At 39.9% G+C, this 27,544-nt stretch overlaps 1 protein-coding gene across 1 annotated transcript in view; it reads right to left on the bottom strand.

Moving 5' to 3' along the window:
* The window catches only part of CEP290 (centrosomal protein 290), a 3,346,332-nt gene that overhangs the window by 1,524,355 nt on the left and 1,794,433 nt on the right, over window positions 1–27,544 (bottom strand). The window contains exon 28 of the mRNA XM_044087863.1: window positions 8,473–8,624. Coding sequence (XP_043943798.1) covers window positions 8,473–8,624 — 152 coding nt within the window. The remainder of the gene's footprint in view (window positions 1–8,472; window positions 8,625–27,544) is intronic.

Below are 27,544 nucleotides of genomic sequence, written 5' to 3'. Positions count from 1 at the left end.
CAACCTGCCAAAGATTAGTGTATGCATGTAACACAAAAGCTGAAATGAGCCGTTTAAAAAGCTGTTATATATTGTATATATTGTATATAGTTAAATCAAATAGATTTTAGCTGTACTGATACACCTCCACACACCTGCATAATAAATACTTGTCAATAAATGTTGCTACCTCTTTGTCTATTAATCTCCTAATCACTTGTTTAATGAAGGTTAATATTTCTTTTTGTTATATAGGACTGATTGTACTTGTATCTAAGCAGGTTGTATGAAGTATATTCACTTATTTGTTTTGAACCTATTTGCATTGCGTGACTTGTAATTGATTCTGTATTTGTGTCTTTAAAAATGCTAATAAAAATCAGATTGCAAAAAAAAAGCTGTTATACATAACAGATGGGAAAAATAACTTCTTAACATAATGACACTTTCTGCACTAATCTTTAAATGTGAATGGTCTCACAAATATATACAAAAAAAGAAGTATACTATATTAAAACTGCAGAGTGCAAATAGCTACGCTACAGGAGGCACATTTGGAAAGAACTGAGCATGTGACTTTGGTAAAGAAAGGGTTTTAGGGTGGTTATTCAGTGGAATATCTGGGACAAAGGGAAATACTTATACTAACTGCTAGAGGAGCCTTAATAGAGATAGAAGAGAAAAAAGATAATAATGGTGGATTTGTGGTTTTAAGGGTCTACGAGCAAGGGAGAAGGATTAAGCTAGTAAGTACTTCTAGTCCACCTAAAACTACTATAACAGAGCTTAAGAAAATTCTAAGAGAAATAATCAGGTTTCAAAAGGGAACAGTACTTATAGGTGGAGATGGGAATTTGATTTGCAGCAGTTAGGATGTATCTGGGGAGGCCCAGAAGGGAAAATATAACAAAAGAGGGTAGATTTTTCAAGAAATTTATGAAAATATTTGGCACAGAAATGTGAATTCAATAGTATGAGTTCAGAGTGAATTACCATATTATTCCCCAGCATACAAAAACTGGGCTAGGCTAGACAGAAATGATATTTCACAGGAAAGTACAGTTTTGTACCTACCATAAATGTAGATGTTCGAAGATCCACATTGCTGCAGTCCTTACATATGGGTAGTCTGCTGTCCTCGGTCGAATACCAAAGTATAAAACTGACATCAGGACGTCAGGGTACAAAAGCGCATGACCAACGTCATATCCTCAGTCTTTTCTTGCCCCAGATGTCAGAAGGCCCTAAAAAGAAAGGCCAAAACCAAAAGACAGCAAAAAACCAACCAACCACCCCTGCCCTAATCCTATTTACAATATTTACAATATTCACAACCCAAACCACACAACCCTCTAACTACAGAGGGAAGGAGGGAGGGTATGGACTGCAGCAATGTGGATCTTCGAACATCTACATTTATGGTAGGTACAAAACTGTACTATGTTCTTCATCTCACATTGCTGCAGTCCTTACATATGGGTAGAATCCCAAAGCAGAGGTAAGGGAGGATGGCAAAACTATAAAGCATTAGGAGCTGCCAAAATGCCCTGTAAAATTGCAGTGGCAAAACCAGCCCTAGATTTAGAGTAAAGTGGAAGGTGGTAATGCTTAGAAAGTATGCACTGAACTCCAAGCAGCTGCCTCCAAAATATCTTTAGTTGCCACCCCTTAAAAAGCTGTAGAAGTGGCAGTAGCCCTAGTGGAATGAGGCCTAATCCCAGCTGGAATCTCCTTACCATGATGGGAATAACAGAAAGCAATACAAAACCCAATCCACTTAGAAATAGTTTGTTTTGAAACAGGCTTGCCCTGAGAACCCAAAGCAAATGAAACAAATAACTGCTGAGACTGCCTGAACCCTTTAGTTCTGCTCAAATAATATCGCAACTGCCTGTGTATATCCAAAGTGTGCAAAATCTTTTCCCCTAATTTTGGGGGTTTGCATAAAAGTAGGCAAATGAATAGTTTGGTTTAAAGCCACACTAGAAACCACTTTAGGCATAAAGGATACCCTATCCTTATGGAAAATTAAGAAAGGCTCAACCGCCATAAGGGCCTGTAATTCAGAAACCCTTCTCAACAAAAAGCAGTCTTCCATGATAAATATTTCAACTCGGCAGTAGCTGCAGGCTCAAAAGGTTGTAGAGTGAGTTTCTCCAACACAAAATTGAGATCCCAAGCAGGAGTAGGAGCTCTACATGGGGTCTTATATTCTTTGCCCTCTAAGGAATTGTTTAAACAAAGGATGAGAAAACAATGGTGGGTCACAGTCATAGTGAGCAGAAATTGCTGCAGCATGAACCTTAATAGAGGAGAAGGACAAACCTTTGTCCAGTAACTCAGTAAGATATTGAAGAGCCACACTTAAATTAGGCTTAGAAACATCAAATTCCTTTGCTGTACTCCAAAATAAAAATCTCCTCCATTTATCTGCACTTTCCTTGTACTAGGCCTTCTGGCCTCCAAAATAACATTCAAAACTTGCTGTGGAAGCTGTCCAGGGTTTAAAACAGAATATGCCAGGCTGTTAGATGTAGAGAGTGAAGTTTGACATTGAGTAAATGACTGTTCTCCTGAGACAGCAGGTGTGGAATTGAAGGCAAAGGCCATGGAGGCTCCCGCACCAGAGACTCAGTAATGGGTACCAGTGCTGTCGAGGCCAATCTGGAGCTATTAAAATCATCTTTGGCTTGTCCTGTCTGACCTTCAGGAGTACCTTTGGGAGGAGAGGCAGAGGTGGAAAGGCATACATGAAGAGATCTCAATTGAATGAGAGAGCATCCACTTTCCAAGCTGTGGGATGAAACCTTTTGTGCAAAACTTTGGCAGCTGGTAGTTTAGTATCTATGTCTGGAGTTCCCCATAACACTGTCAATTTCTGAAACACATGAGGATCCAATTTCCACGATCCATAATTTGTCTGCTCAACACATCTGCTAAGGAGTTCTGTGCCAGAAACCTTGCCTGAAGATTTAGCTGTAAACTGAGAGCAGTCTCCCACAAAATCATTGCTTGTCTGCATAGAGGATAAGCTTGTTGATGTACCACATGACAGTTGTGTTGTCTGTTAGAACCAACACCTGCCCTGGAAGAAGTAAATCCTTGAAAGCTATTAATGCAAATTGACTGCTAACATCTCCTTCAAGTTGATATGTAGATGTTGAAGTCTGGCAGGCCAATGTCTTGTACCCACTTTCCATTTAGATGAGCTAGCTTTGTCTGAGGCATCTGTCGTTAGAATCTGACTGGTCACAGAGAGTCCTTGTTTAGGCCACAAAAATTTTTGAATGCAAGGTATTATCTGAATGACAGTGTCCATATCTTGGCAGTGCTGTGTCCATACATTTTGAGATACCATTGTAGCTTCCTCATATGCAGTTTGGCATTGGGAAGCACCAGAATACAAGATGCCATGAACCCCAAGGCTTGAAGGACTGTCCTTGCAGTCAGCCTGGACTGATGAGACAATTGATGGAAGTAAAGAGAAAGAGTCTTTGTTTGTCCGGGGTCAAAAGGCCATCTGGGATGCTGTATTCAGTCTCACACCCAGAAAGCACATGTCCTGAGAGGGTACTAGACTGGACTTTATTTCGTTCACAGAATACCCCAGGCATCTTAGCACTGCTATCACATACTGTAAATGATGAAGAAGTTCGTTCCTTGGGCCAGAATCAGGCAATCGTCCAAATAAGGATAGATCTGTATTCCTCTTAGCCTGAAGAAAGCTATCACTGGAGCCAGAACCTTCGTGAACACTCGCCAAAGGGCAATGCAGAGAACTGATAATGAGAAGTCCCAGCCCGAAAACGCAGATACTTTCTGCAACTGAGCCTGATAGGAACATGAAGGTAAGCCTCCTTGAGATCCAGAGTCACCATCCAGTGATCTTTGCCCAGCAGAGGTAAAAGCTGTTGTAACGTCAACATTTTGAACTTGGGAATGTCCAGATATGTGTTGAGGATAGATAAATCCAAAATTGGTCTCCACGTGTTCCCTTTCTTTGGTACTAGGAACAGGCGAGAATAAAATCCTAGGCCCACTTCTGGCAGAGGGACCGTTGTATGGCCCCTATTTGAAGTAGCAGAGAAATTTGTTTGTGAGCCTCTAGTCTTTGCTGAGGAGGAACGTCCGGCATGCCTTTGAAAGGAGGCAAGGTATGGAAATAAAACTTGTAACCTCGGTGTATGATATCCAATACCCATTTGTCTTGGGTAATCAAATTCCAATTTTCCTTGAAGAGTGCCAACCTTCCTCCCAAAGGAGCTGCCAGGCAAGAAGGATCTGGCAGCTGAAAAGGTAGGTCATTGGGCCTGTTCCTCACCAAGATTGTGCAGGTGAACTCCTGTTCTAGGTCTGAAAGAACTCTGAGCTCTGCCCCTACCACGTCTAGATCTACCCCTAGACTGAGAATCATAAGAAGGATACGTCAATTCCTACTAAACTTTGGAGGCTGTACTTGCAAAAAATCTTTAACAGCCTGCATGGACTTAGCCTTGTCTTCCATTTTCTTCAAGACTGACTCCACAGGTGAACCAAAAACACATCAGACTGTAAAGGAGCATCCAAAATCCTTGTCTTAACATGGTCAGATAAATTCTGATCCCTCAGCCATGCGTGCCTGTGAAGAACTGAACCAGTGGCAGCCACCCTAGACGAGGCCTGTACAGCATCAAAACCACATTGTAAAGAATGCTTACCCACTTGCTCTGAAACATGCACCAAATCTTGTAACTCTTTACACTCAATGCCTTCCGCCAGAGCATCCACCTTAGACTTCAATTGAGAAAGAAGATAGTTTTGATATTTCAACATATGAAACTGGCAATTCAAAGCCCTCATAGCTAGGGTAGAAGATGTATAGACTTTCTTTCCCCATCTATCCAAAGCTCTGGCCTCTTTATGTGGAGGAACCGGATTTTTTACAACAGAGGCCTTGACACCCTTAGGTCCCTGACTAACAGTTTCTGGGTCCGCCCTAGGACTCCTATAAAGATATTTATGAGCCTCAGGCACCCTGTAATACCTATCCGGTTTAACAGGAGCAGGAGGCAGAGAATCAGGATTAAGTGAAGCCTCTGCAAACACATCTTCCACAACATCCAGAACAGGAGGTATAGCCAAGGGCTTATGCTGGGGCAAAAGCAAAAATTCCCTAAGCCTTTTCCTGGAATCAGAGAAGTCCTGACCTTCCCACTTAAAATGTTCCCTCATGGAATGAAGAGTCTCTGAAAAAGAAAAATCCTCTGGAGGAGAAGCAGAAGGAGTCGAATCATCTGCATCAGAATCAGAATAAGGAGAGTATTCCTGCAAGTCTTTCAGCAAGACTCAGAAACATCCAAGCCTGCTCAAAACTCCCAACTCTGGCTCCACCCTAGGCCTCTTATCAGGAGGGGCAAAGAACCCCTAATCAGAGTAATCAAATCTTCTGCCATTTTAAGCATGTGCTTCTTGGGCACAGACCCTGCTGCACTAGGAGTGACACCAACAGAAGCTAAACCTGGCCTGCCTCTGGGAGAAGCCTTGGAAACAGAAGGACCTTCAGCCTGACCTGCCTCCTGAGAGGCCACATCCTGCAATATCAAAGTCTCCCCTGGGACTCCAGAGAAGGAACCACCGGTTCCACTGAAGAACCGTGCCTGGGTTTAACTGCTTTGTCTTTGCGCTTTCTCTTCGCGGCGCCCGAGAATCCGACGGCATATTATAATTGCACCGGCTCCTTCCGGACCAGCCTAGCACAATCTAACCTTTATTGAACCTAGCACGCACCCAACAACGCCGTGCTCAGGCCCCAAACAAGGAATACACAAAGAATGATAATCCCTATGCGGTATCTGTTTCCCACAAGAAATACAGTTATTCACTTTTTCTGACATCCGTAAAACACTGAGGCAAGAAAACCAAAATAAACTTTGATTCGGTCTGAAACTCCGAACTAAAAATTTCAAAAAGACTGAGGATATGGACGTAGGTCATGCGCTTTGTACCCTGACGCCCTGATGTCAACCGAGGACAGCGGACTACCCATATGTAAGGACTGCAGCAATGTGAGATGAAGAACATCATGTGCATTTAATTGTAAGTTTTTATAAGCATCCAATAACTATTTCTGATCACGTGCCAATAATAACTAAAATAAAAATGTAGGCTGATGAAATATAAATGAAACACTGGCACTTCCCCACCTATCTGTTTAACAGAAAGGAATTTAAGGAATGTGTAGCGGAAATTATTTGGGAGCTATTAGGGAAGATAGAAATTTCTTCTGAAAATATAGCTAGGGAGTGGGATAAAATTAAACTGGAGTTGAAAAATAGGGTGGAAATAAAAGACAGAGAGATATGGTTAAGAAGTAACAAGAAATATTTAGAGGGACTGACAAAGGTTAAAGTACTGCAGAATAGGGGGAAACTCAGAAAACAAGAAGAGGAGCAAATGAAAAGGCTAAAGAGGAAATAAAAGATTACTTTGGTAATATGCATGTGTTTAGAAAGACTGCTGTTAAGCAACTGATTTTTGATAACAACGCCAATGCAGAAAAACTTTTAGCACAACGACTCAGGCAATAGAAAGTAGGAAGGGTTGTTGACACGCTTAGAGAGCCTATAACAAGGACGATAAACAGAGATCCTACAGACGTATTAGAAATATTTTGGAAATTTTATGAAAATCTGTATAAAGCAGAGAAATATGTAAATCAAGAAAAGGTACACATGGAAATGTTTATAGAAGGTTAGCGGTAGATGAGGCTCAATTACTAACAGCATAGGAGATAAATGGAGATGTATAGCCAATCTACAGGAGAGTCCCCGGGAATAGATGGCATCCCTGCAGAAGGTTGGAAGATAGGAGGGAAGAAACTGAAAGATCTGGAAGACGAAGCACCAAAATCCTGGAAGAATGTGGTGGTGGCTGTAATACCTAAAGATTGTAAAGACCCATCAGATCCAGCTTATATAGGCCCATTTTAATTCTAAAGCATTATTATACAAGTGTTTTTGGAGTAGGAATGAGGTTTAAAAGAAGGCAGGATTTCAATGAGCCAAGTAATGTTTGACTGACAATGACTGGCTAGATTACACATGATGTATAATATTTGCAACTAAAAATATGACAATATGGTTTGTTTTTATTTATATAAATGCATGACTGCTTTATGTCATAAGTGATAATTTAATAAAGATGTTTCTTGTTTAAAAAATACAATTTTGGAACAATTCATGCAGAAAAATGGTTTGGAGGAGGAATTATGTTTAACAGATGGCAGTCATTGAATCATTTATATAATGTTGCTTAGATTATATGATATACAACAATATTTGTGATGTATAATGCTTGTTAATGTAAACTTGTTGATATGGTTTGGTTGCTTTTATATAAATGTAAGTTTGTCTATGCCACATGTGATAATTCAATAAAGGTGTTTAAAAAAACATGTACAAGTGCACCTCCATAAACACCTCAATGGAATTTTCTTAACACTATAAAATATGGCAGGCTATCTATAGTTCTTTTTCTTAAGCGAATATGTAAGCACATAAAGAGCTACATTTAAAATTAATTTGTTTTCTTCACATAAACTGTGGCAAAAGGCAAAACAGACACCAAGTACACCAATCTCCAAAAAGTAAAATTCATTCAGCAGATAATAAAGGCTCAAAATTAAACACATACCATTTTATGTACAGGATTTTGTAGCAAATAAAGACTTCACAAGACATTTTCAGTCTGCCAGGAAAACAGCACTTGTTAGTTTTAAACTGTTTAAGAGTAAATAGAAGTACACCAAACACTGAAAACCCTTTTCGTGTTAACTTAGCAATCTGTTAAATAAAAGTACAGCAAATATTTTCTTAATCCTGCACCACTCAGAACACATTTTTTCTCCAATAAATTGCCCAGGGTAACAAAGGTTATTTTACCTTAGGAAGCTACAGAACTGTACCAGTAGCTTGGCATAAATCAATCAGGTTGTCAAAGGAGAAGGGGACTGTGCCTGCACTATATTGATGCACACAAATCATTCACATTACAGGCAAGAAAAAAAACTGTTGATGCCACCCCACACTGCATATAAAACTAACCAAAATGTGAAGGGACAGTGAAAGGTTATTTACATTTGCTCTTTATGAGAAATAACTTTATGCAACTGAGACGTGTGCAGCAGTCTTCTTCAAACATTTCTGGTCAAAGAAAAGATGTTACCTTTCTTGTTTTGTCCACAGTTAGTATTTGAATTTTCTAAGTGGATAATGAAGTGAGGTACAAATTAATATCATGCAAAATGTAGTGGGAGAGCACTTAAAACTGACTGAGAAATGTAATTATCTGGTAGTCTGTACTGTAATGTGTTCAATCTCCAAAATTAGCACACCAGACACACAAAAGCTACCAGACTGTACATATGAGCAAAAGTACTGTGGAAAAGACGTTATAATTTACAAGTAAGATACTTAATGGGAACACAGGATCACTAAAAAAGCATTCAAAACTTACTTGGAAACTTCAGCCTTCAGTTCTGCCTCATTTTTCTCTAGCATTATTATTCGTTTTCTGTCAGCATCACTCACAGTTTTACTAACACTGTTTGCTAGTTCATCTCTTAATTCATTTTCAACCTTTTGTGCCTCCAAATTCATTTTACTCAGCTAAAAAACAAGAATTGTAGGAATTCTGGTGAATATCTAACTTCTCAGTGTCCAGAAGTCTACATTACATATTCTATCTGTTATAGAGAACCATCAAACCTTTACTAAATTGCGAGTGTATGACAAGGCAAACAACTTCCTAAAATTAATCCACTGAGAAGATGCACCTTCATACAGAGGATTATGATGAGTTTGCTAATTATAACAAGGTTATATCTGCTGAAAGCTGTAGTCAACACAATGCAAAAATATCTCCTGTTAGGAACATCAAATTGAAAACAATATTCTATAGTACATTTTGTAATGGTTTTACCTTGGACACCTTGTGGTTTGGGGGGTGAGAGTTAAGTCTCCATGACTGATCTGTAGCTGTCCTTCCATATCACTGCTGCAGTATTTGTAACATATGAGATTTCTTGCCAGCGATAGCCCTACTCCTGCCAGTATACCAAAATCTTTAATTCTTATCACACATACATGTCAGATACATGCTTCCCGTGTCAGCATAGGGCATAAACGTGAAGTATGGACATTCTAAACTTGAAACTTCTTTGCTGCCAGTCCGAATGCCATAGTTGTACATTGGTCTGAAATCCTTTGTTGTGCTGGTTATACTGAGACTTTTGCAGATAAGTATCTCACTGGGGTTCCATTATATTTTTAGTGCAATTTGAGAGTTCACATCATCCAAGAAAGGAAAATGTATGGGAGGCAGATTCCTCATAAAGATCATCACAAGTGTTTGTTTTCTCTAGGTGCTCTTCATGACAACACTCAGTGTTCTATTTGTCAGGCATTTGTGCCAAAGACTCTTCACAGACATCTGTCTTCTCTTTCTATTTACCTTGAGAACCAACATCAAAAGTTGTTGGGGCAGGGTACCATGGCCAAATCCATCTGCCTGACACCTGTTAAGAACAAGGCAAATAATTTGCAGTCTGATACTACCACTGTCTAGCCTCTGCTAGATGTCTCTCGAGGTGGATGACACCCCTGCAGCCTGCCCACTGCTGACTGGTTCGCTCTGCCACAATTCTGTTGGAGGCCAGCATGGAACCGGTTTCTTGCATGTCCTCTGAGGCTTCACAAATGTCTGATCTGGATGTGGAGGGGGAACCATGGCTGATCACATTTGAGGGGCCTATGGGAATTCTCCAGATCTTGGACAGAAAGTGCATGGTATGCTAAGTCGAAGCAGGGTTCTGAACCACAAAGGTTAGTTAAAGCCAATGTCCCCTTTAAGAAAAGACAGAAGACTAAGCACATTTATCTCACTTTCAAGGATCCTCAGAAGGAGTGCAGTTTTTTAAAACCACCTCAGGGGGTTTGGTTACTGCCCTTCCTTTGTCCTCTACCCCTAAAAGATCTAGGGAACCTGATTCCTTGGTTAAAGACAGCCTCAGATGAGAATTCCTTGGCTTACTCCTCCCAAATACCTTCACCCTTGGACTCCGGAGCTGAGAAGAAGTTCCTAAGTCCTGACTCCCCTTTGGAAGAAATGCCCTTTGGGGATACAGTGGTTCACCTGATAGAATATGTTATGGGGGACTGCTCTCAAGTTTCTGACATCCAGAGAAGATACTATGCATTGTTGTGGATGGACTCCTTTAAGACTTTTGCTGTTTCCTGTTTTGGCTGGTGTGTTGGCTAATTTTCCAGCTGCTGGTTTGGCTCCTGATTCCCACTCTTCTGCCCCTAAGAAGCCTGACCATTTTTATAAGGTGCCTGAGGCTTTCAAACTTCTTTACATGTTTCCTTCTTCTGACCCTGCTGTGGTCTCTGTTTCTGCTGATAAGCCTTCTTGGCTTTTGCCTTCTTAAGAGCTTCTTCACTTGGAAAAAGTTCACTGAGCTATAGAGAGGCTGGAGAGGAAGTTCTACACTTCTGCTTCCCTAGCATTTTGTGCCCTTAACTATCAAACTCACATGACAAGCTATATTTTATCTCTTTTGTCTCATCATGGACGGGTTCTGTCTGACATGCCTGATTCTGAGGCTAAATGCACTGCTTTCTTTGGTGGAATCCATATCTCATGTGGCTTGTCACTCCACTAAGTGTAGTTACGATGCTGCTGATGCCTCTAGAGCTACTGCTTCAGGATCTGTCATGAGACAATATTCCTGTCATCAGACATTGCCTGATGACATTAAGGCTAAGCTTCTTCAAGCTCCCCTAGATAATAAAAATCTCTTTGGTACTCCATTGGCAAATTTATTTAAGACCTTACAGAACCAAGGCAAGGTCATGAAGAACCTTTTCCCATTCCCAAGACTCAAAGGAATTATCCTGCTAAAACTGCCTTAATTAGTAGACAGCCTCGTCAGGCCTCCAAATGTAAGAAAGTCCCTAGGTGTGTGTTTTTTTTGACACAATAAATCAGATGCCTAGACCTCAGAAACCTTACTTTCTGGACAAATCTGCCTCCATCTCACATTCTGCCTTCCCTTCCTCTCAGCCAGATTTCTTTGTCTCTCAGACTTTCTCTGTTACTACCTGGTTAGCAACAGATTACTTAAGACTATTTGGTTCTTTCACTTATCTGTCAAGGCTACTTCATGGTCTGGAAGTCTCCCCTCCCTTTTCAGGCATTCACATTCCCATTCTTCAGGGGTGTTACAGGGTTTACTACATCTGGGCACTATTCAACCCATCCCAGAGGTTCTATGGAGTACAGAGTTTTAATCCAGGATGTTTCTGATCCTCAGAAAGGAGGGGCCCTGCAGGCCTGTTCTGGACCTTTCTCTTTTGAATACTTTCTTCAGGATACCTGACTTTAAGATGCCTTACCTCCAGACTCTGTTTCTCTGGACCCAAAGGACACTTAACTTCAAATTGCTATTCACCCTCTGTTCAGGACATATTTACATTCGTCTGCGTCTTCCTCTCATTTTCAGTTCTCTGCTTTACCTTTAGGTCTTTCCACAACCCCAAGGGTATTCAACAAGTGTCTGGTTCCAGTCATAATTTTCTGCAGGCTTCAAGGAGTGCAAATATTTCCTTATATGGATGATCAGCTCTTAAAAGTTCCCACTCCTTCTAGGCTCCTGCAGGACCCGCACTTTACCAGGCTCCCGTTGCACAGTCTAAGTTTCACAATCAATCTCCAAAAGTCAGTCCTGCTCCCCTCTCAGGATAACATCTTCCTGAAATGCAGGAGTCAAACTGTTCCAATGCTGAATTCTCTGCCGGCTCCCAAGGTACAGTCTCTAATAACATACTTCAACAGTCCTTGCTTCCTCTGTCTCAAATGCCCACCAGAAAATTTCTGAGGGCTTTGAGGTTCTGGACATCAACCAGTCCCCTGCTCCCTTTTGCCAAGCTTTACATGAGGAAGTTTCAGTGGTACCTGGGGTTGGTGCGGCTTCAGCATTGCCACCCACTGGATTTTCTAGTTCCCTTACTTCCTTGTTTAAAACTTACACTTCAGTGGTGAGTTTGACACATATATCTCAATCCAGGCATCTTTTTCCAGTCTCCTGCCCTATCTCTGGAACTCTTTACAGATAGTTCAGATCAGGGGTGGGGGGGCTGCTTTGACCAGTATGAGGGTTCAGGGTTTCTGGCCCCCTTATTAGCACCTGGATCACATCAACATCAAAGAGATGTGGGCCCTTATCTCTACACTCAAGGCCTTCCACTCCCTTTGGTCCACAGGTCCTTTAAGGGTCTACACAGGCAACACCACAGTCATGTGATACATCAATAAAAGGGGGGGGGCAACAAGGTTTTATCTTCTTTGCAGGCTAGCCCTTCAGGCCTGGGAAATAGTTATCCAAATGCAGATCCCTGAGTAGATCCAGGGCACACTCTCATGAATGGATGCTTTACAGTGAGGTGTTTCTGGACATAGTTTATTGGTGTGGTATCCCTCAAGTGGATCTCTTTGCCTCCCTTCTGAACAGACAGCTTCCTCACTTCTGTTCCAGAACCCCATGTCCTCTGTCTTGGAGAGTGGATGCCATTCCCTTTTCGTGGAAGGGGATTTTCCTTTCTGCTTCCCCCTCTTCCTGTTCTTCTTCCCAGAGTTGTGCACAAGATCAAACAGGACTCTCCCAAAATCTTGTTGATGACTCCCTTTTGGATCACATAGCAGTGGTCCCCCCTCTTTTTTCATCTGGCCAGGGGCAATAAGCACAAGATGCCTAACTGGACAGATCTTCTCACACAAGACAAGGGGTTTCTCTTTCACCCTCAACTGTCCACTCTTCAAGTGACACTTTGGGTGACAGTTTTAATTCCTTTTTTATAACATTTATTTGAGGATGTGCTTAAAGTTCTGTAGGAGTCCAGGAACCCAAAAGCAGAAAATCATATATGTCCAAATGGAAGGGATTTTCTGTTTGGTGTCTTAAGCTTCACCAGGATCTCTTTTCTGTCAGGGTCCCTTTGGTTGTCACTTACTTCTGTGAACTGCTCCATACTGGTTTAGCATGTTCTTCTGTCAAAGCTCACTTGTCAGCAATCTTTGCTTGTCTGCCTTTGAAACCTCTGTTGCCCTCTTATTTTGAGGTTAAACAATTTTTGAAAGGTGCCCTCCAAATCAAGCCACCAAGAAAACCTATCCTTTTTGTTCTTGAGAAATTGACCCAGGCTCCCCTCAAGCCTGCTGCTTCTTTTCTCTGTAACACTGCATAATTTTCTTGGATGGTGAAAGCCAGGGTACCTTTATGGCTAAGCTTATATAGGCCCTACAGCCAATACCCTAGTACCTACCTATGAACCTATGTACTTGGGAGGCTATTTTATTAGTTGCCCTCACTTTCACCAAGAGAGTTTCTCATCTCCAGTCCTTGGTGGTGATCTCTCCTTTTTTGATTTTTTTTCATAGGGAAAGGGCATCTCTGCATACTAATTCTTCTTTTATGCCCAAGGTGGTCAATGACTTGTTCCTTAATCAGTCTATCCAGCTTTCTTCCCCTTTTCCTTCTTTGCAATCTGTTAGTGAGAAGGTTCTACACACCCTGGATTTTCATAGACACTGCAAGTATTATTTGGACAAGACAAAGGCTATATGTAAATCTGAGCAACTACTTGTTTATTTTCATGCCAGGACAGTGGGTTTGGCAGTTTCTAAGCAAACCATCTCCTCCTGGATTTCGAAAACCATATCTTTTTGTTATTCCTTTCAAGGCAAGCAGCTTTCTGCCTCTGTTCAGGCCCATTCTACCAGGGCAGTGGCCTCCTCTAGGGCTTTTTTCAAGGATTTGGACACCAGGTCCAACCTTGAAGCTGCTACTTGGTTTTCTGTGCATACCTTCACCAAACATTACAAGCTGGATGTCATTTCCAGAGCCAAGGCTGTTCTTCATGGGTGTGGAGAGTTCCTCTTTGCCTTCCTTCTTCCTCTCCTTACAGTACCTTTTGTACTCTCTTATAGGTTATGAATACTGCAACAGTGATATGGAAGGGCATAGTACAGTTGTGTAAAATCTTACCATAACAGTAGATGTCCTTCCCTTAAATGTTGCAGTATTCAATCCCTCTCTCCTTCCCCCTTTTTTCTTTTAGAATTATCTGTTTGGCCAAGGTGGCTTTGACCTTTTCCTTAATCATCTCCTTTTTACTTGGATGTACATGTTCTCCTTTCTCCTGGAATGGCTCTACTTCTCACAGGGCACTTCATTTCTGAGTTTGGAACGTCTTTATGTCAACCTTTATGCACTACGCTGATGAGGGGAGCATATGTCTGACGTGCAACTATGATAAGAATTAAAGACATTGGTATACTGGCCAGACATAGGGATATCCTTGGCAAGAGATCCAATATTTTATGAATACTAAAATGGCAAAGGGAATGACATTGAATGGGTATTATTTTACACAACTGTACTTTATTTCCTGCTGTGATTAACTGCTACATTTGTAAGTTGTATATGAAACCAGTTGCAGTCAATATATGTTCAAGCTTGAATATTAACATTTACAAGTATGGCAGCAGGAGAGGCCCTAGGTCAACTGGTGCCCTAGGCAAAACAGCTCCACGGCGCCCCCCAACACATTACCTGGTGCCCCCATCCTGGTCTACCACACCAAATAAATAGAAAAGTGCTGCCCTGGCCCGGGCGCCCCTAGGCGGTCAGTTGTTGGCTGGAAGGCCGGCCATGTGGCAGGAAACAAAACAGGTGTAAACTGAATAGCAACAGGTGGAATTTAAACGTTTCTTTTTAAGTTTGTAGTTTGTGACCAGCTCTTAAAAAATAAATAAATAAAACATTCTGTAGTAGAAAACAAAAGTCATGAGTTTGTTTCTCTTTTCTAGCCTACTCAGCTACCCAACAGTAACTACAGTGGTGCAGAGCTGCCACTACTCACCGCTCTTTTGCTAGGTATAATTAGCAAAAGTTCTTTCCCTTTTGATAACAGCATGAGACGGTATTAGTTCAAAAACAGCAAAGCAGATTTCTCTTTTTCTTTGCAACAGCAGTAGAAAACTGGTAATAAAACAGACTGCATTCTATTTTATCTTTTCAGCAACATTAATAGGTTATAAAAACAGATATTTATATAACCAGCTGTCAGAATGAATATAGCAGAAAGTGACTGGAGTGTAACAGACTCAATGAGTGTGCTACGGAGGACTCTGGCAAACCTGGAAGGAGAGAATGGTACACTGTGGTCCACAGAAATGTGCCTTGAGGGACAATAAGGACTGGAAACTTCATTTCCCATTGGAGAGAAGAGAAGGATGAATTTTTGGTTGTTTAGCATGAGCTGTTAGCCTCAAGGCAGCACAGATGCATTGTTGGTCTGCCCAATCTGCAGACATTGAAAGCAGCTACAAAGACCCCTGAAAAGAACACACATCCTGCCAAAAATCAGATAATTAGCATAAAATCTGAGCACCAAACAGTAAACAACTCTTTCCACTTCCAGTAGGAATGTGAGATACTACTATGAAACATTTACTGAGAACATAGGCATAAAAACGATGGGGAAAATAACAGCACACGATCAGAGAGACTGTAAACTCTGTAGACACAATAAAATGTATTACTAATCTTTACCTCACAATGTCATTTACTTTGCTTCTGAAAAAGGAATATATAAGATGTGTCCTCTTTCTTTAAATTACTGTAATATGCTAGTCATGTTGTGTGTGTGTGTGTGTGTGTGTGTGTGTGTGTGTGTGTGTGTGTGTGTGTGTGTGTTTCTGTGTACTAAACAGCTTAAAAAATCATGTGATGAGGGGGATTCTGAAAATTGTGTGAAGGGGTAAATCAAGCCTGAAAATAAAGACATAACTCCAAAAATATGTGCATGTGCATACGTAAATCGAGCCTGAAAATAAGAAAATTCCTCCAAAAAACGGGGACAGTTGAGAAATCTGATAGCAGTTGGCTTGGTAAAAAACATTTCTTTTTATTTGCATCAGTGGCAAGAAACTTTGTTTAATTTTCCAGTGTTACCTGCCTGAAACATTGGCAAGAGGCATTATTATTTTATTTTTTTTTTTTTAAGAGTTGAGCCAAAAACCCTGTCTAGCAAATTATAATGCTATCTGCACATTGTGCTTAAAGGATCCTGTCTACTTTAGTCCTCATATTTACGGCTGCAGAGGAACTAAGGGTATGTATGCTCCAATGATCTGTTTTCACTCTCCCTCAGAACCTGGCATCCTCAATTACAAAAAAAATATATACTATCAAGAATACATAATTATACAACTGAAAGCTAACTAAATGAAGTCTAGTTGCCATAACAATAGCAAATGACAGCATCCATAAAGAATGCAGGAAACAGGGTAGGAATAAGGCACCAACTGCAGATGGTCCTTCTGAATATAAAGTGATATGGTGATTAAGTAGTTACATGCTACTTCTAGGGGTGTTCTCCAGTGAGCAAAGCACTTAAATAGAATCCTGCACAGTAAACAACCACACACAGGGTGGAGAAGCCAGCTAGGCAGCTTGAATTAAAGGCTTCAAAAGAAGAACCCTCTAAAGCAGTAGTGTCCAACTGCGGGCCGCATGCGACCCTCAGAGCTCTTCCATGCGGCCTGCGACTCAAGTTCAAATTTTACTTTTTTTCCGTTTTTTTTCGCGCCCGCATCCTTTAGCTGGTGTGCGCATGCGCCAAAAGCATCCTTCCGTTAGTTTTCGCGCCGATATAGGAATTTGTGTATTCGCAGCAAAGAAGAGCTGAAGGAGGAGGATTTGACGATCGTGCCGAAGAAGAGCTGACAAAGAGGGATTTCTCATTTAAAACGTGTACAGTACAGCATCTCCTGACTGCATTAACAGGTAAGCTAGTATAGATAGAGATTGTGCTGGAGAAAGGAAAAAGAGTCATGTAGTATAATTGTCAGCATGCTACGCAATAAGAACTCTTGTCATTGAGCTTTCCCTTAGATTAGAATTTAGATTAGAAAGTACAGCTAGTAATGAGGACAGATGAAAAGAGATGTAGTTTCAAAGTAATATGCTGGATTTACTTTTTCACTGGAAAATAAAATTGCAGTCATATAGCTAGCATTTTTTCTGCTCAGTGACCTGTAAGAAATAATAACCTCCTTTGTTGCTGACTTTAAGGCAGGGAAATAGAGAGACATAAAAGTAGATAGAATCCCAGAAATGGTGTTTCATTATCAGGCAAACCATGGTACAATGTTAGAGGCAATTCTGGCAGTTAGTTCAACAGATTATGGCTAAGATTTAGTAATGAGCTGCTTTTTGTAGTTATGTGTACAGAAGTTTGATTTTTTTCCACCTCTGTTTATCTACACAGGATAATTTTGAAAAAGACACTTCCCAGACAGTTTATCTGGGTTGATCCTGAAAATGGGCATCTTTGTCCAGTGGGTTTGTCCAGTTAAAGAAACTAATTAAACAGACTATCCCAACTCTAAACTTCACAAGAGAGTCAGAGAAGCTAGATAAGAAAGAGGGCCTCAAAAAGATTAACAACATTTTATCCCCATTTTAAAGGTGACTAGGATAGATCAACTGCCTGGCATTTTATCACTGAGAGTTAAAGATGTAAGTTACAAATAAGCTTTATTCAATAGTCTTGGGTTTGAATCTTTGTATTTACCTGTGAGAACCATGTAACCTAGTAAGTTAGTGAATAGTCAGTGTTCTCATTACAACGAAAAATATGCACTCATGTCTGATGAGACTAACAGCTTAACAAGTGGCTAAGGCAAATACCTAGCAAAGTCTGAATAGCACAAGGATAATGAATGGGTAGCACATTAGACCACAGCTCTAAAGTCTTAACTTTTGAGCAAACTAATCTCTTGGTTCAGCCATGTTGGTATGTTTGAGTCTTCATTCCTGACATTTGTGGTCTCTTCTGTTGACCGAATATACTATTCTACATACTCTCAACCTGCAAACATCTATCACTGTCTTAGTAATGTGAATGATTTCAGTGTGTTACTGTATGTCTATTCAGCACTACCAGCTTAGGAATTACATTACTGTGTATCATAATGACCTTTATTATTGCTGAATTTACAATTACATGCCTGAATTTATAGCTGCCTTATGGTGTGTATACTGCCACTTTATTGTTTCTTGTCAAGGAATTTCTTGTAACACAGGCTAATGACTACTCTATGCCATAATACATATATGGTTGTTTTTAATGTGAGTAGCCTGGATGTATCATCAAATTATTGTTGACACATTACTTCATTACCTGGACATCAAATCTTAAATTTTGCTTATGGTGAGCCAAACATGACCACCAAGTCAACAATGTAGTAAATAAAGTGAATAATTTTTACTGTGGCTACGGCAGGCTGTATGGTATAAAAGGCAAAGATGATGAAGAACATGGAGACCTAGATGAGAACTGCAAATAACTATTGACTGATGTAGCTTTGTTTTATTCTGGATGGACCACAGGCACAGGGGTAGGATGTATGCTTGTGATGTTGATGCTCTAGGTCTGAGTCAGGTGTCTGATAGTCAGCCAGGGTGAGGGCTAAGGAAAGAGCAATGAGGTTTTTGAATTCTTATATCATGTAGGGGTGTCTGTGTCCTGTGGTGCAAACCCCTTTAATGTACTCAAATGGAGACTATCAGTAGTGCCAGTTCCTTAGAGAGCAAGGCTGCATGACGGGATTATGCCATTTACATAAATCAGAGTTGCCACCAAGCTGCACCTATTGTAAACCAAACTTTACAGCACTAAGCAGGCTAAGTTGGGGCATAAAATGCTTAAATCTCTGTACTCATGAAATCCACAATATCTTCCATAAAGCTAAAGGAAAGACAATGGGATAGCAGTCGGATGTCTTGTTAAGTTATTGAGTTTAAAAAGTTCCATTTTCCTGTCTTAAGGTTTGACTAGGCTTCTAACTCATGATCTGTGACAACATTTAGCTGTGTTACAATCAAGTTCATATCAACTGCTAAGTATTGGTCTGATGGTACAACTCGTAGCTCATATAATTTAACATTTTTTATGTCCCGGCAATTTTACTGGATATCTCAACAATTTCTGTTGCAGAGAATGAGGATATAATAATTTCATTGTTAACTACAATATATCAATAAATGTTATGCTGTCAAACTGATCTGTGCCCTGCATTAGAAATGAAAGTGGGCCTTTTGTTGTAGTTTGACCTTTTTTGTGCCAATTCAGCGCCTGCCTATTGCGGTGAACAAAGAAGATGTGGTGTTTTGGGAAATCAAGAATTATGCTTTTCACCCTTTGTGTCTGTAACATTTTTCATTAACTCTCTCATCTTTAGAAAAGTGCTTTATATTACTTCACAGCTTGCTCTGTAACTCTGGCAAAGTATCTCAATTAACTTCATGTCTTTCTAAGCTCAGTATGAAAAAAATCAAATTAGTCGCCTATTCTTTAGGCCTGAGGTTGCTTTGTTAATTTCACTACTGACCCAGGAAACTATTGCCCCATTAGCTTGACAAGTCTGATCTGTAAAGCAATGGAGCGTATTTTTATGGATCACATAAACAAGGACATAGGCAACCTCCAAGCACTTGACCCCACCCATTTCAGATTCATAAGGGGCAGATCTTACCTTGAGAACCTGGTTGACTTCTTTGAGATTGTCACCAAGGTCCTGGATGAGGGAAATTCAGTACATACAGCTTTACCTTGACTTGGCCAAGGTCTTTGACACAATGCCCCACTCAGGCATCATCAAAAAGCTAACTCAACTTGGCGTAAATCCCTGTCTCGTCAGATGAGTGGCCAACTGGCTCACCAATAGGACCAACATGGTCAAAATATGCAACCACCTCCGGCAGCAGACCTGTCACTAGTGGTGTTCTACGTGGATCTGTTCTGGGACCCCTACTATTTGGCATCTTGGTCCTTGGCCGCCGGATGACTTCTGGTCCATCCCCTCCATGCTACCACCAAAGTCTTTGACGGTGTTGCTGCTTCTTGTGTTAATATTACAATTATTATTAAAGTACAGATGCCTCAGCCCTTGCGTAGTTTTCCAAATTTGCAACCACAAGATTGTGGAAAGTCCAAGCTCTTCTGGCTGGAACCAGCCAATTCTCGGATCCATTAAACTAAGTGCGTCTCCTGATTGCACTCGCTTTTTTAATACACTCCAGTGACAAAAATTACTTGTCAAACCCCAAAAGCCATAAAAATAAGAAATAAAAGGAACAGGTTTCAGAATGTGACTGTCTGCCTAAGTATGTGTCCATCCTGCAAGGCTGCAAGATGGTCTGAAACTTGTTTGTTTTCGTTTTTTTTCCTTTGACACTTTACTCATAAAGTGTAGAACTGCGTTTGTCTAGTTTCTTGACTAAAAATGTCATCTTTTGTATTCTTTAGTGCAGCTGTCACACTATATAAAAATAAAGTATTGTGCTTATTTGGTCGTACCAACTTTCATTATTGTTGCAGCACCCCAACAACAGCTCTGCATATTTTGTGTCTTGCTGGATGTGTCTGACCTTTTTTTTTTTTTTTAATTGTTTATGGAAGTGTAAAATGGGTATTAGTTAAAAGGGAGGGATTACTGAAGTTTACTAGTGAGATGTTCCGGACTGTACTGTGTGAAATGCAACTGTATATGTATTTTTCAAAGCACATGAAAAAGAGAAGGCATGAGCGGAATAAAATGTCTGCATCTACAGAAGACTTTAAATAAACCAGTCCTGTATGTTTTGCAGTGCTTGATTTGCTGCATAGTTTTGTACACTTTTAAATGAAAATTATTTTGGTTCATGCTTGTAGTTAAGGTGTTTGTTTGTTTGGCTAGATTTTCAGCATCTTGCAACTCGTACCAGGCTGGAAACACAGGCCATTGTAACTGCACAGCACATCTGATTATTTTATTAGAATCACCCTATGAGCTTTGGGTGAAGGAAGCAGTTGTTATGCTCTGCTTTGTGAACTTTGAGGGAGGAGAAAGTTTTTTGCTTGATAGATTATTCCTTTTCTTAACAACTACATCTTTAGCTTAACATTTGATTCAGTCATTTTTATTTGATCTGGAGCATTTCTCCCCGGGCCTCCGCTGAAAACAGGCTCTGTGGAACCTAGTCGGACATTCCCAGTCAACAAATGTTAAATAAAAAAAAATAAATAAAAATTTGATGGCCTCTAACATATTCAACAAACCACCGCAAGTGTCTTTATTGGACTTTTATAAGTTGTACCTGCCTAAAGAAAAATATCCGTCACTTCATGAACATACCCTGTTCATGACATCTCTGTTGGGGAGTATGTACATTTGCGAACAATTTTTTCTCGTATGAAATATACAAAAAATAAAATCAGAATGAAAATTTCAGATGAGCATCTTGAAAATACTCTTTGCATTGCCACTACCTCTATAAAAAACGATATAGATGCACTGGTATCAAAAAGACAGGCTCAGTGACCGCATTAAAAAGGTTATGTTCATAATGTTTGTTTATTACACAAAAGGACAATCTTGACTTGACAACCTGAACCTCCTGATATGGACAGTTTAAGAAAGTATAACAAGAACTATGACCAATATGTTTGAATTCTGCAAAGGTCTGTGCTTGGCTGTACCCTTGTGAACAGGTTTCATGAATAAACATTGCCACTACTAATAAAATCAGTTATTTGTTGAAATTTGTGAAAAGAAACAAACACTGGAAGACCCCTTTCAAAATTTCAGCAAACAATGGGAAACAACTCAAGTTGGAGATGAATAGTGAGCTAAGGGAGAAGTAATAAAAAGGTGTCATCTAATGGTGCTATGCCTCATTCAGTGGATCTGTACAAGTCATCAGCTGAAATGTGCACTCGTGCATATTGGAGAGGCAACGGCAAAAAAGCAGGTGTGAGATTACCTTGTGAAATTGGAGTGTGTTGTCGCATATTATCATGTTCTTTGTGGCTCCGTAGTAAGTGGGTGAACCAAAGTTGAATGTGTTCTACCATCTGTTAGTCAGTGGAACAAATGTAAAAATACAAATTGTTCATTTTTTAAGAAGTAAAGGTCTCATCATTGCTGCAAGCTGTGCATCACCACTGATGCACCTTCTTTCATCTTCAGACCAGCCTCAGCAGACAGCAGTTCAAAAGCAACAAATCTTGCCAGTGCCAGATGTAGTCAAGTCTTGAATTATTTCAGGGACAGATTCCAAAGCTAGAAATGTGCCTTTCCAAATGGGGTGCTCAGTTTGAGAATACCACTGATGGACCTTCTTTCATCTTCAGACCAGCCTCACCAGACAGCAGTGCAAAAGTAACAAATCTTGCCAGTGCCAGATGTAGTCATGTCTTGAATAATTTCAGGGACAGATTCCAAAGCTAGACATGTGCCTTTCCAAAGGGGTGCTCAGTTTGAGAATACTACTGATGAACCTTCTTTCATCTTCAGACCAGTCTCAGCAAACAGAAGTGCAAAAGCAACAAATCTTGCCAGTGCCAGATGTAGTCATGTCTTGAATAATTTCAGAGACATATTCCAAAGCTAGAAATGTGCCTTTCCAAAGGGGTGCTCAGTTTCAGAATACCACTGATGAACCTTCTTTCATCTTCAGACCAGCCTCAGCAGACAGCAGTGCAAAAGCAACAAATCTTGCCAGTGCCAGATGTAGTCATGTCTTGAATAATTTCAGGGACAGATTCCAAAGCTAGTAATGTGCCTTTCCAAAGGGGTGCTCAGTTTGATAATACCACTGATGAACCTTCTTTCATCTTCAGACCAGCCTCACCAGACAGCAGTGCAAAAGCAACAAATCTTGCCAGTGCCAGATGTAGTCATGTCTTGAATAATTTCAGGGACAGAATCCAAAGCTAGAAATGTGCCTTTCCAAAGGGGTGCTCAGTTTGAGAATACTACTGATGAACCTTCTTTCATCTTCAGACCAGTCTCAGCAAACAGCAGTGCAAAAGCATCAAATCTTGCCAGTGCCAGATGTAGTCATGTCTTGAATAATTTCAGGGACAGAATCCAAAGCTAGAAATGTGCCTTTCCAAAGGGGTGCTCAGTTTGAGAATACTACTGATGAACCTTCTTTCATCTTCAGACCAGTCTCAGCAAACAGCAGTGCAAAAGCATCAAATCTTGCCAGTGCCAGATGTAGTCATGTCTTGAATAATTTCAGAGACATATTCCAAAGCTAGAAATGTGCCTTTCCAAAGGGGTGCTCAGTTTGAGAATACTACTGATGAACCTTCTTTTCATCTTCAGACCAGCCTCACCAGACAGCAGTGCAAAAGCAACAAATCTTGCCAGTGCCAGATGTAGTCATGTCTTGAATAATTTCAGGGACAGATTCCAAAGCTAGAAATGTGGTGACATACCTACTGCAATGGAACTTGAAACAGAAGAATACATGAGCGCTTTGGATGACATATGGACATTAAGAAAGAAACCAGCAAAATCAGAGGTATGATCTCATACAAATTTAAGGGGTCGTACCCGTTATTATTTATTTATTTTTTTTACAAATAAACTAAGATGTTAGAGTTAACCGTAATTTTACGAATTAGAATGAGAATTTGAATTTTAGGGCAAATATTAGGCATTTATTCATTGTTCAAATTCACCTACAATACAGCCAGGGGGTCAAATTTGGTCGCCGTCGCCTGTGACAGTGAAAAAGCTAACTATATGATATATTTTACATGCGACCCCAAGACAACTTGTGTTGACCCAATGCGGCCCCTGCAAGCAAAAAGGTGGGACACTCCTGCTCTAAAGTACGGCCTTCCTACAAGATGCTCTACTCAAACAGTGGTAGTCTAAACAACAGTAACTGCTAAAGATATGCACCAATTATTAGTTGCAACACAGATGTCCACTGTAGAAACATTCATGGAAAAAACAACACAAGAAGAAAGTGACTATACTTTTTGTTGGGCAGTTATGTGCTTCCAATTGATGTATAAAGTTTTCTATCAAGAAATAGGTGTATCTATGTGTGTAGAGCTGCTTATGAGACTATATTAGATCATATATAACATAGTTAATATTTATTGTATTTATTTACATTACAAGAGTTTTCTTACAGACATTGTCTTAAATAGTTTCTGACTTCCATAACTTTGACATCCGTAGATGAGATGTATTTAACCAATTTATAACGAAGTTGACACGAAGAACAACAAAAACAAAGACTTGCACACTTCTGTTATTACATGGTTGTAGCATTTATAACATTAAAATGAAGTCTACACATAGCTGTTTTAGTAACTAATCAGGGTGGTAAAAATATATAAAATAATTCTAATAGAAAGATTATGTATGTTGCAATGCCCTGAACATAACAGGACAGGAATATGCAAAGATTCTTAAATAAGAAATGTAAATTTACTTGGACTGCTTTATATTAGTGTTCTAATAGGTATGTGCTGGTATAAATACAACTAGTGTAGAGCACACTAATATTATAGAACACATACACTGTATTAAGCTTTGAGATTGTAAAGCAAAGTTTTTATCTGTTTAAAAAGTGTTTTATGAACGACAAATTAAAGATGGATAGAAAAAGTTTTATTTTATTTACTTTTACTTGACTATGCTGCACAACAAAGAATAATTTTGACATTGTAGAAGTACATTGTATTTAAAGTGTCTTATACCTTTAAGGAGAAGTGATGTCATGATCACTATAAACAGAAGGAAAGGAGTGGAGTACAAACCATTTGAAAAAGTTTTCAAACCTTTGGATACGAAAAGCGTTTTATTTGTGTTGTTTTAATTAACCAAAAATATTGAAGTTGGTATCGCTTAATAAATATTTTTTTTACTTCAAAGCAATACAGTCTCGCTGGTGTTTGGATATAAGGTTTACATCACTTGGATACAAGCGCAAAGAAAGGAAATTTTGTCAGGTACATTTGCTATACTTGGTCTGTTTTTCTGCAGCTATTCCAGGCCTTTTGGTTTCTACAGTTATTGAGTTTGTAAGACATGCTTCTGGACCGATGGCTCCCTCTGACCAGAAGGCAGCCCACCTGAGGCAAAGGTCAGGGCTGAGCTGTCCAAAGCCAAAGCTCCAAGGGGCAGAGATGGCTCTGACAACTTCGGAGTAGACTCCAACACCTTGGATCCGGCAATGGCAATACAGCTCTGACAGCCATCCAGTTCCAACATGTTCAGAGCTGGTCCACTCACAGAAGGTATCAGAGGCAAACATACAACAATCTTCGGATCCGAAACTGACAGTTCCAGGAGTCTCGGATCCAGGCACTCTGAATCCAAAGGTCAGATCAGAGAGAAGGAGCCAAAAAAGGCAGAGTAGTACTGATAAACATCTCTGACCCGAAGAGTAGGAGTCAGGAGAACTCCCACCTAAATTTGTGCCGAGAGAAACTTCCTTTCACTCTATCCACATCTGCTTCTGTCAGACTCCTAGAAGACCGAGAAAAAGAGTACAATGAAGGGGTCCTTGAATGATTCATTTCTCTAGGAAAGATCATGGTACACCTAATGGGTCCTAGGGAGCTTCTTTGGCTCTGAGTGTGTCAGATTTGATGATGTGGATCTGTTATCAGACACTGTCGGATCCAAGGATTTAATCTTTGATTCTGAAGAACTCAGATCTGACCACTTACACACCTTGCAAGAAGGTTCAAGAGTAGGGTCAGAGCCAGGAGTGGAGAATCCAGAAGGGTCAGATATATACTTTCTGGACTCCTCCTTGTCTAATTTTTTGGAAGTTTGAGCTCCAGATAAAGTCTCCGAAAAAGAAGTTAGCAATAAACTTTTTAGAATAAGTTTATTTATGAGATCCACTAAGGCCCATGGATTAAAGGCCCTGCAAATGTTGCACGACTCTTTTACTTCAACACTTTCGACTTTTGCTAGTTGCTTTCCTTTTTGCTTTTCACGTTATGACTCTTAAGTGAGCTGGTCGTAAGCAGTACATACAGGAATCACATGTGTTAGATACATTTTATGGCCACAATCTTTACATTTCTTAAAACCCAAAGGTTTTTCAGCCATACTGAAGCAGAAAAACATACAGAAATAATAGAAATACAAGATGTATTATCATTATTTTTTTAAACAAAGAAAGAAAAGAAGAAAGTGAAAAGAAGATTACCAACAATGGTAATAAAAGAAATTACCACAAGGGTAAAGTAAGAATACATTGATAAGGGTCTACTTCAAAACAGTGACTTGTCATAACATTGAAACTCAAAACCCTGAGATCATAACATTGAAAACCCAAAACAAAGAAAACTAAGAACACTGAAAGTGTGTATCATAACATAGAAAACTACAACTCACATGTAAATAACATCCCCTCCACCTATAACACCACCAAACTAAGAAACACACTTTTTACCATGTTTCTGCGGGGGGGCAAGCCTCCCCCCTGCACCCCCCTTGTAAATTAAATATATCAGCTTCTAGATTGCACTACAGTGGAAAAAAGTTAATTTCCTATCCCCTCTGTAACATGATCACCATACAGAACGTAAACATATGGATGTGTTGCTTTAATGGAAGTTAAGTGTCCTGAGAAGTGAGTAGGGGAAAAAGTGTTTATTTTCCCACTCTGTGTGTGTTTTTAGGCCATAGAGGTAAGTGATCACAATACAGTGAGGTTAGGAAATTTAACTTTTCTAATGTAGTGCGTTATTGGAGTTGGTATGTTTAATTTATGGGGGGGGGCAGATCCCCCCACATGGGAGGTGCAGTGTGGCTTGCCCCTGCAGAAAAATAGTAAAAAGTGTGTTTCTTAGTTTGGTGTTGTTATAGGTGGGGGGGTTGTTATTTACATGTGCATTGTAGTTTTCAGTCTTATGATGCAAAGTTTCAGTGTTCTGAGTTTTCGTTGTTTTGGGTTTTCAGTATTTTGGGTTTTCAATGTTATGGTCTCAGTATTTTGAGTTTCAATGTTATGACAACTCAATGTTTTGAAGTAGACCCCACAGAAAAGTGTATAAATGATAAGGGAGGAATATATAAAATATCTAGGTAAAGGTAAAGTAAGAAAATGTACAAAACCTATTTTACTCACAAATACTACACTAAAGCTCAAGAGCTAAAAGCTATCATATCTGTATGTGAAGGTGGTAAACAAGATCTGAGGTATGGTAGGGGACTACAGCATTATGGGTAAGGGAGGAGCTCAAGAGTTCCCAGTATCCACGAGCTGTAAAAAAGCAGCCGAGTCGGATCCACCCCACTTGCTGAGGAATTAATGAAATTTGACATCAGATAAGGCATTTTTTTATAACAATTCTTAGCACAGTGACTTAGGCAATAAAAAGTAGAAAGGGTTGTAGCCAAACTCAAGGAGCCTATGAAAAGAAAAAAACAACCAAAGATACTACAGTGTTATTAGAGAGGTTTCAGAAATTTTATGAAAATTTGTATAAAGCAAATTAATTTGGAAACTAAGAAAGAGCACAAATGGAAATATTGTGGAAGACTTAATTATGCCAATATTACAGGACGATGAGACTCAAAAACTAATAGTTAAGATAGGAAGAGATGCGATAAAAGGGGTTATGTATAATCAATCTGCAAGGAACTCTCCAGA

Source organism: Protopterus annectens, chromosome 11.part0, assembly GCF_019279795.1.
Source record: "Protopterus annectens isolate FY-2018-M chromosome 11.part0, PAN1.0, whole genome shotgun sequence".
NCBI lineage: Eukaryota > Metazoa > Chordata > Ceratodontiformes > Protopteridae > Protopterus > Protopterus annectens.
The sequence above is the reverse complement of the archived record's forward strand: the minus strand, read 5'-3'. Positions and strand labels throughout refer to the sequence as shown.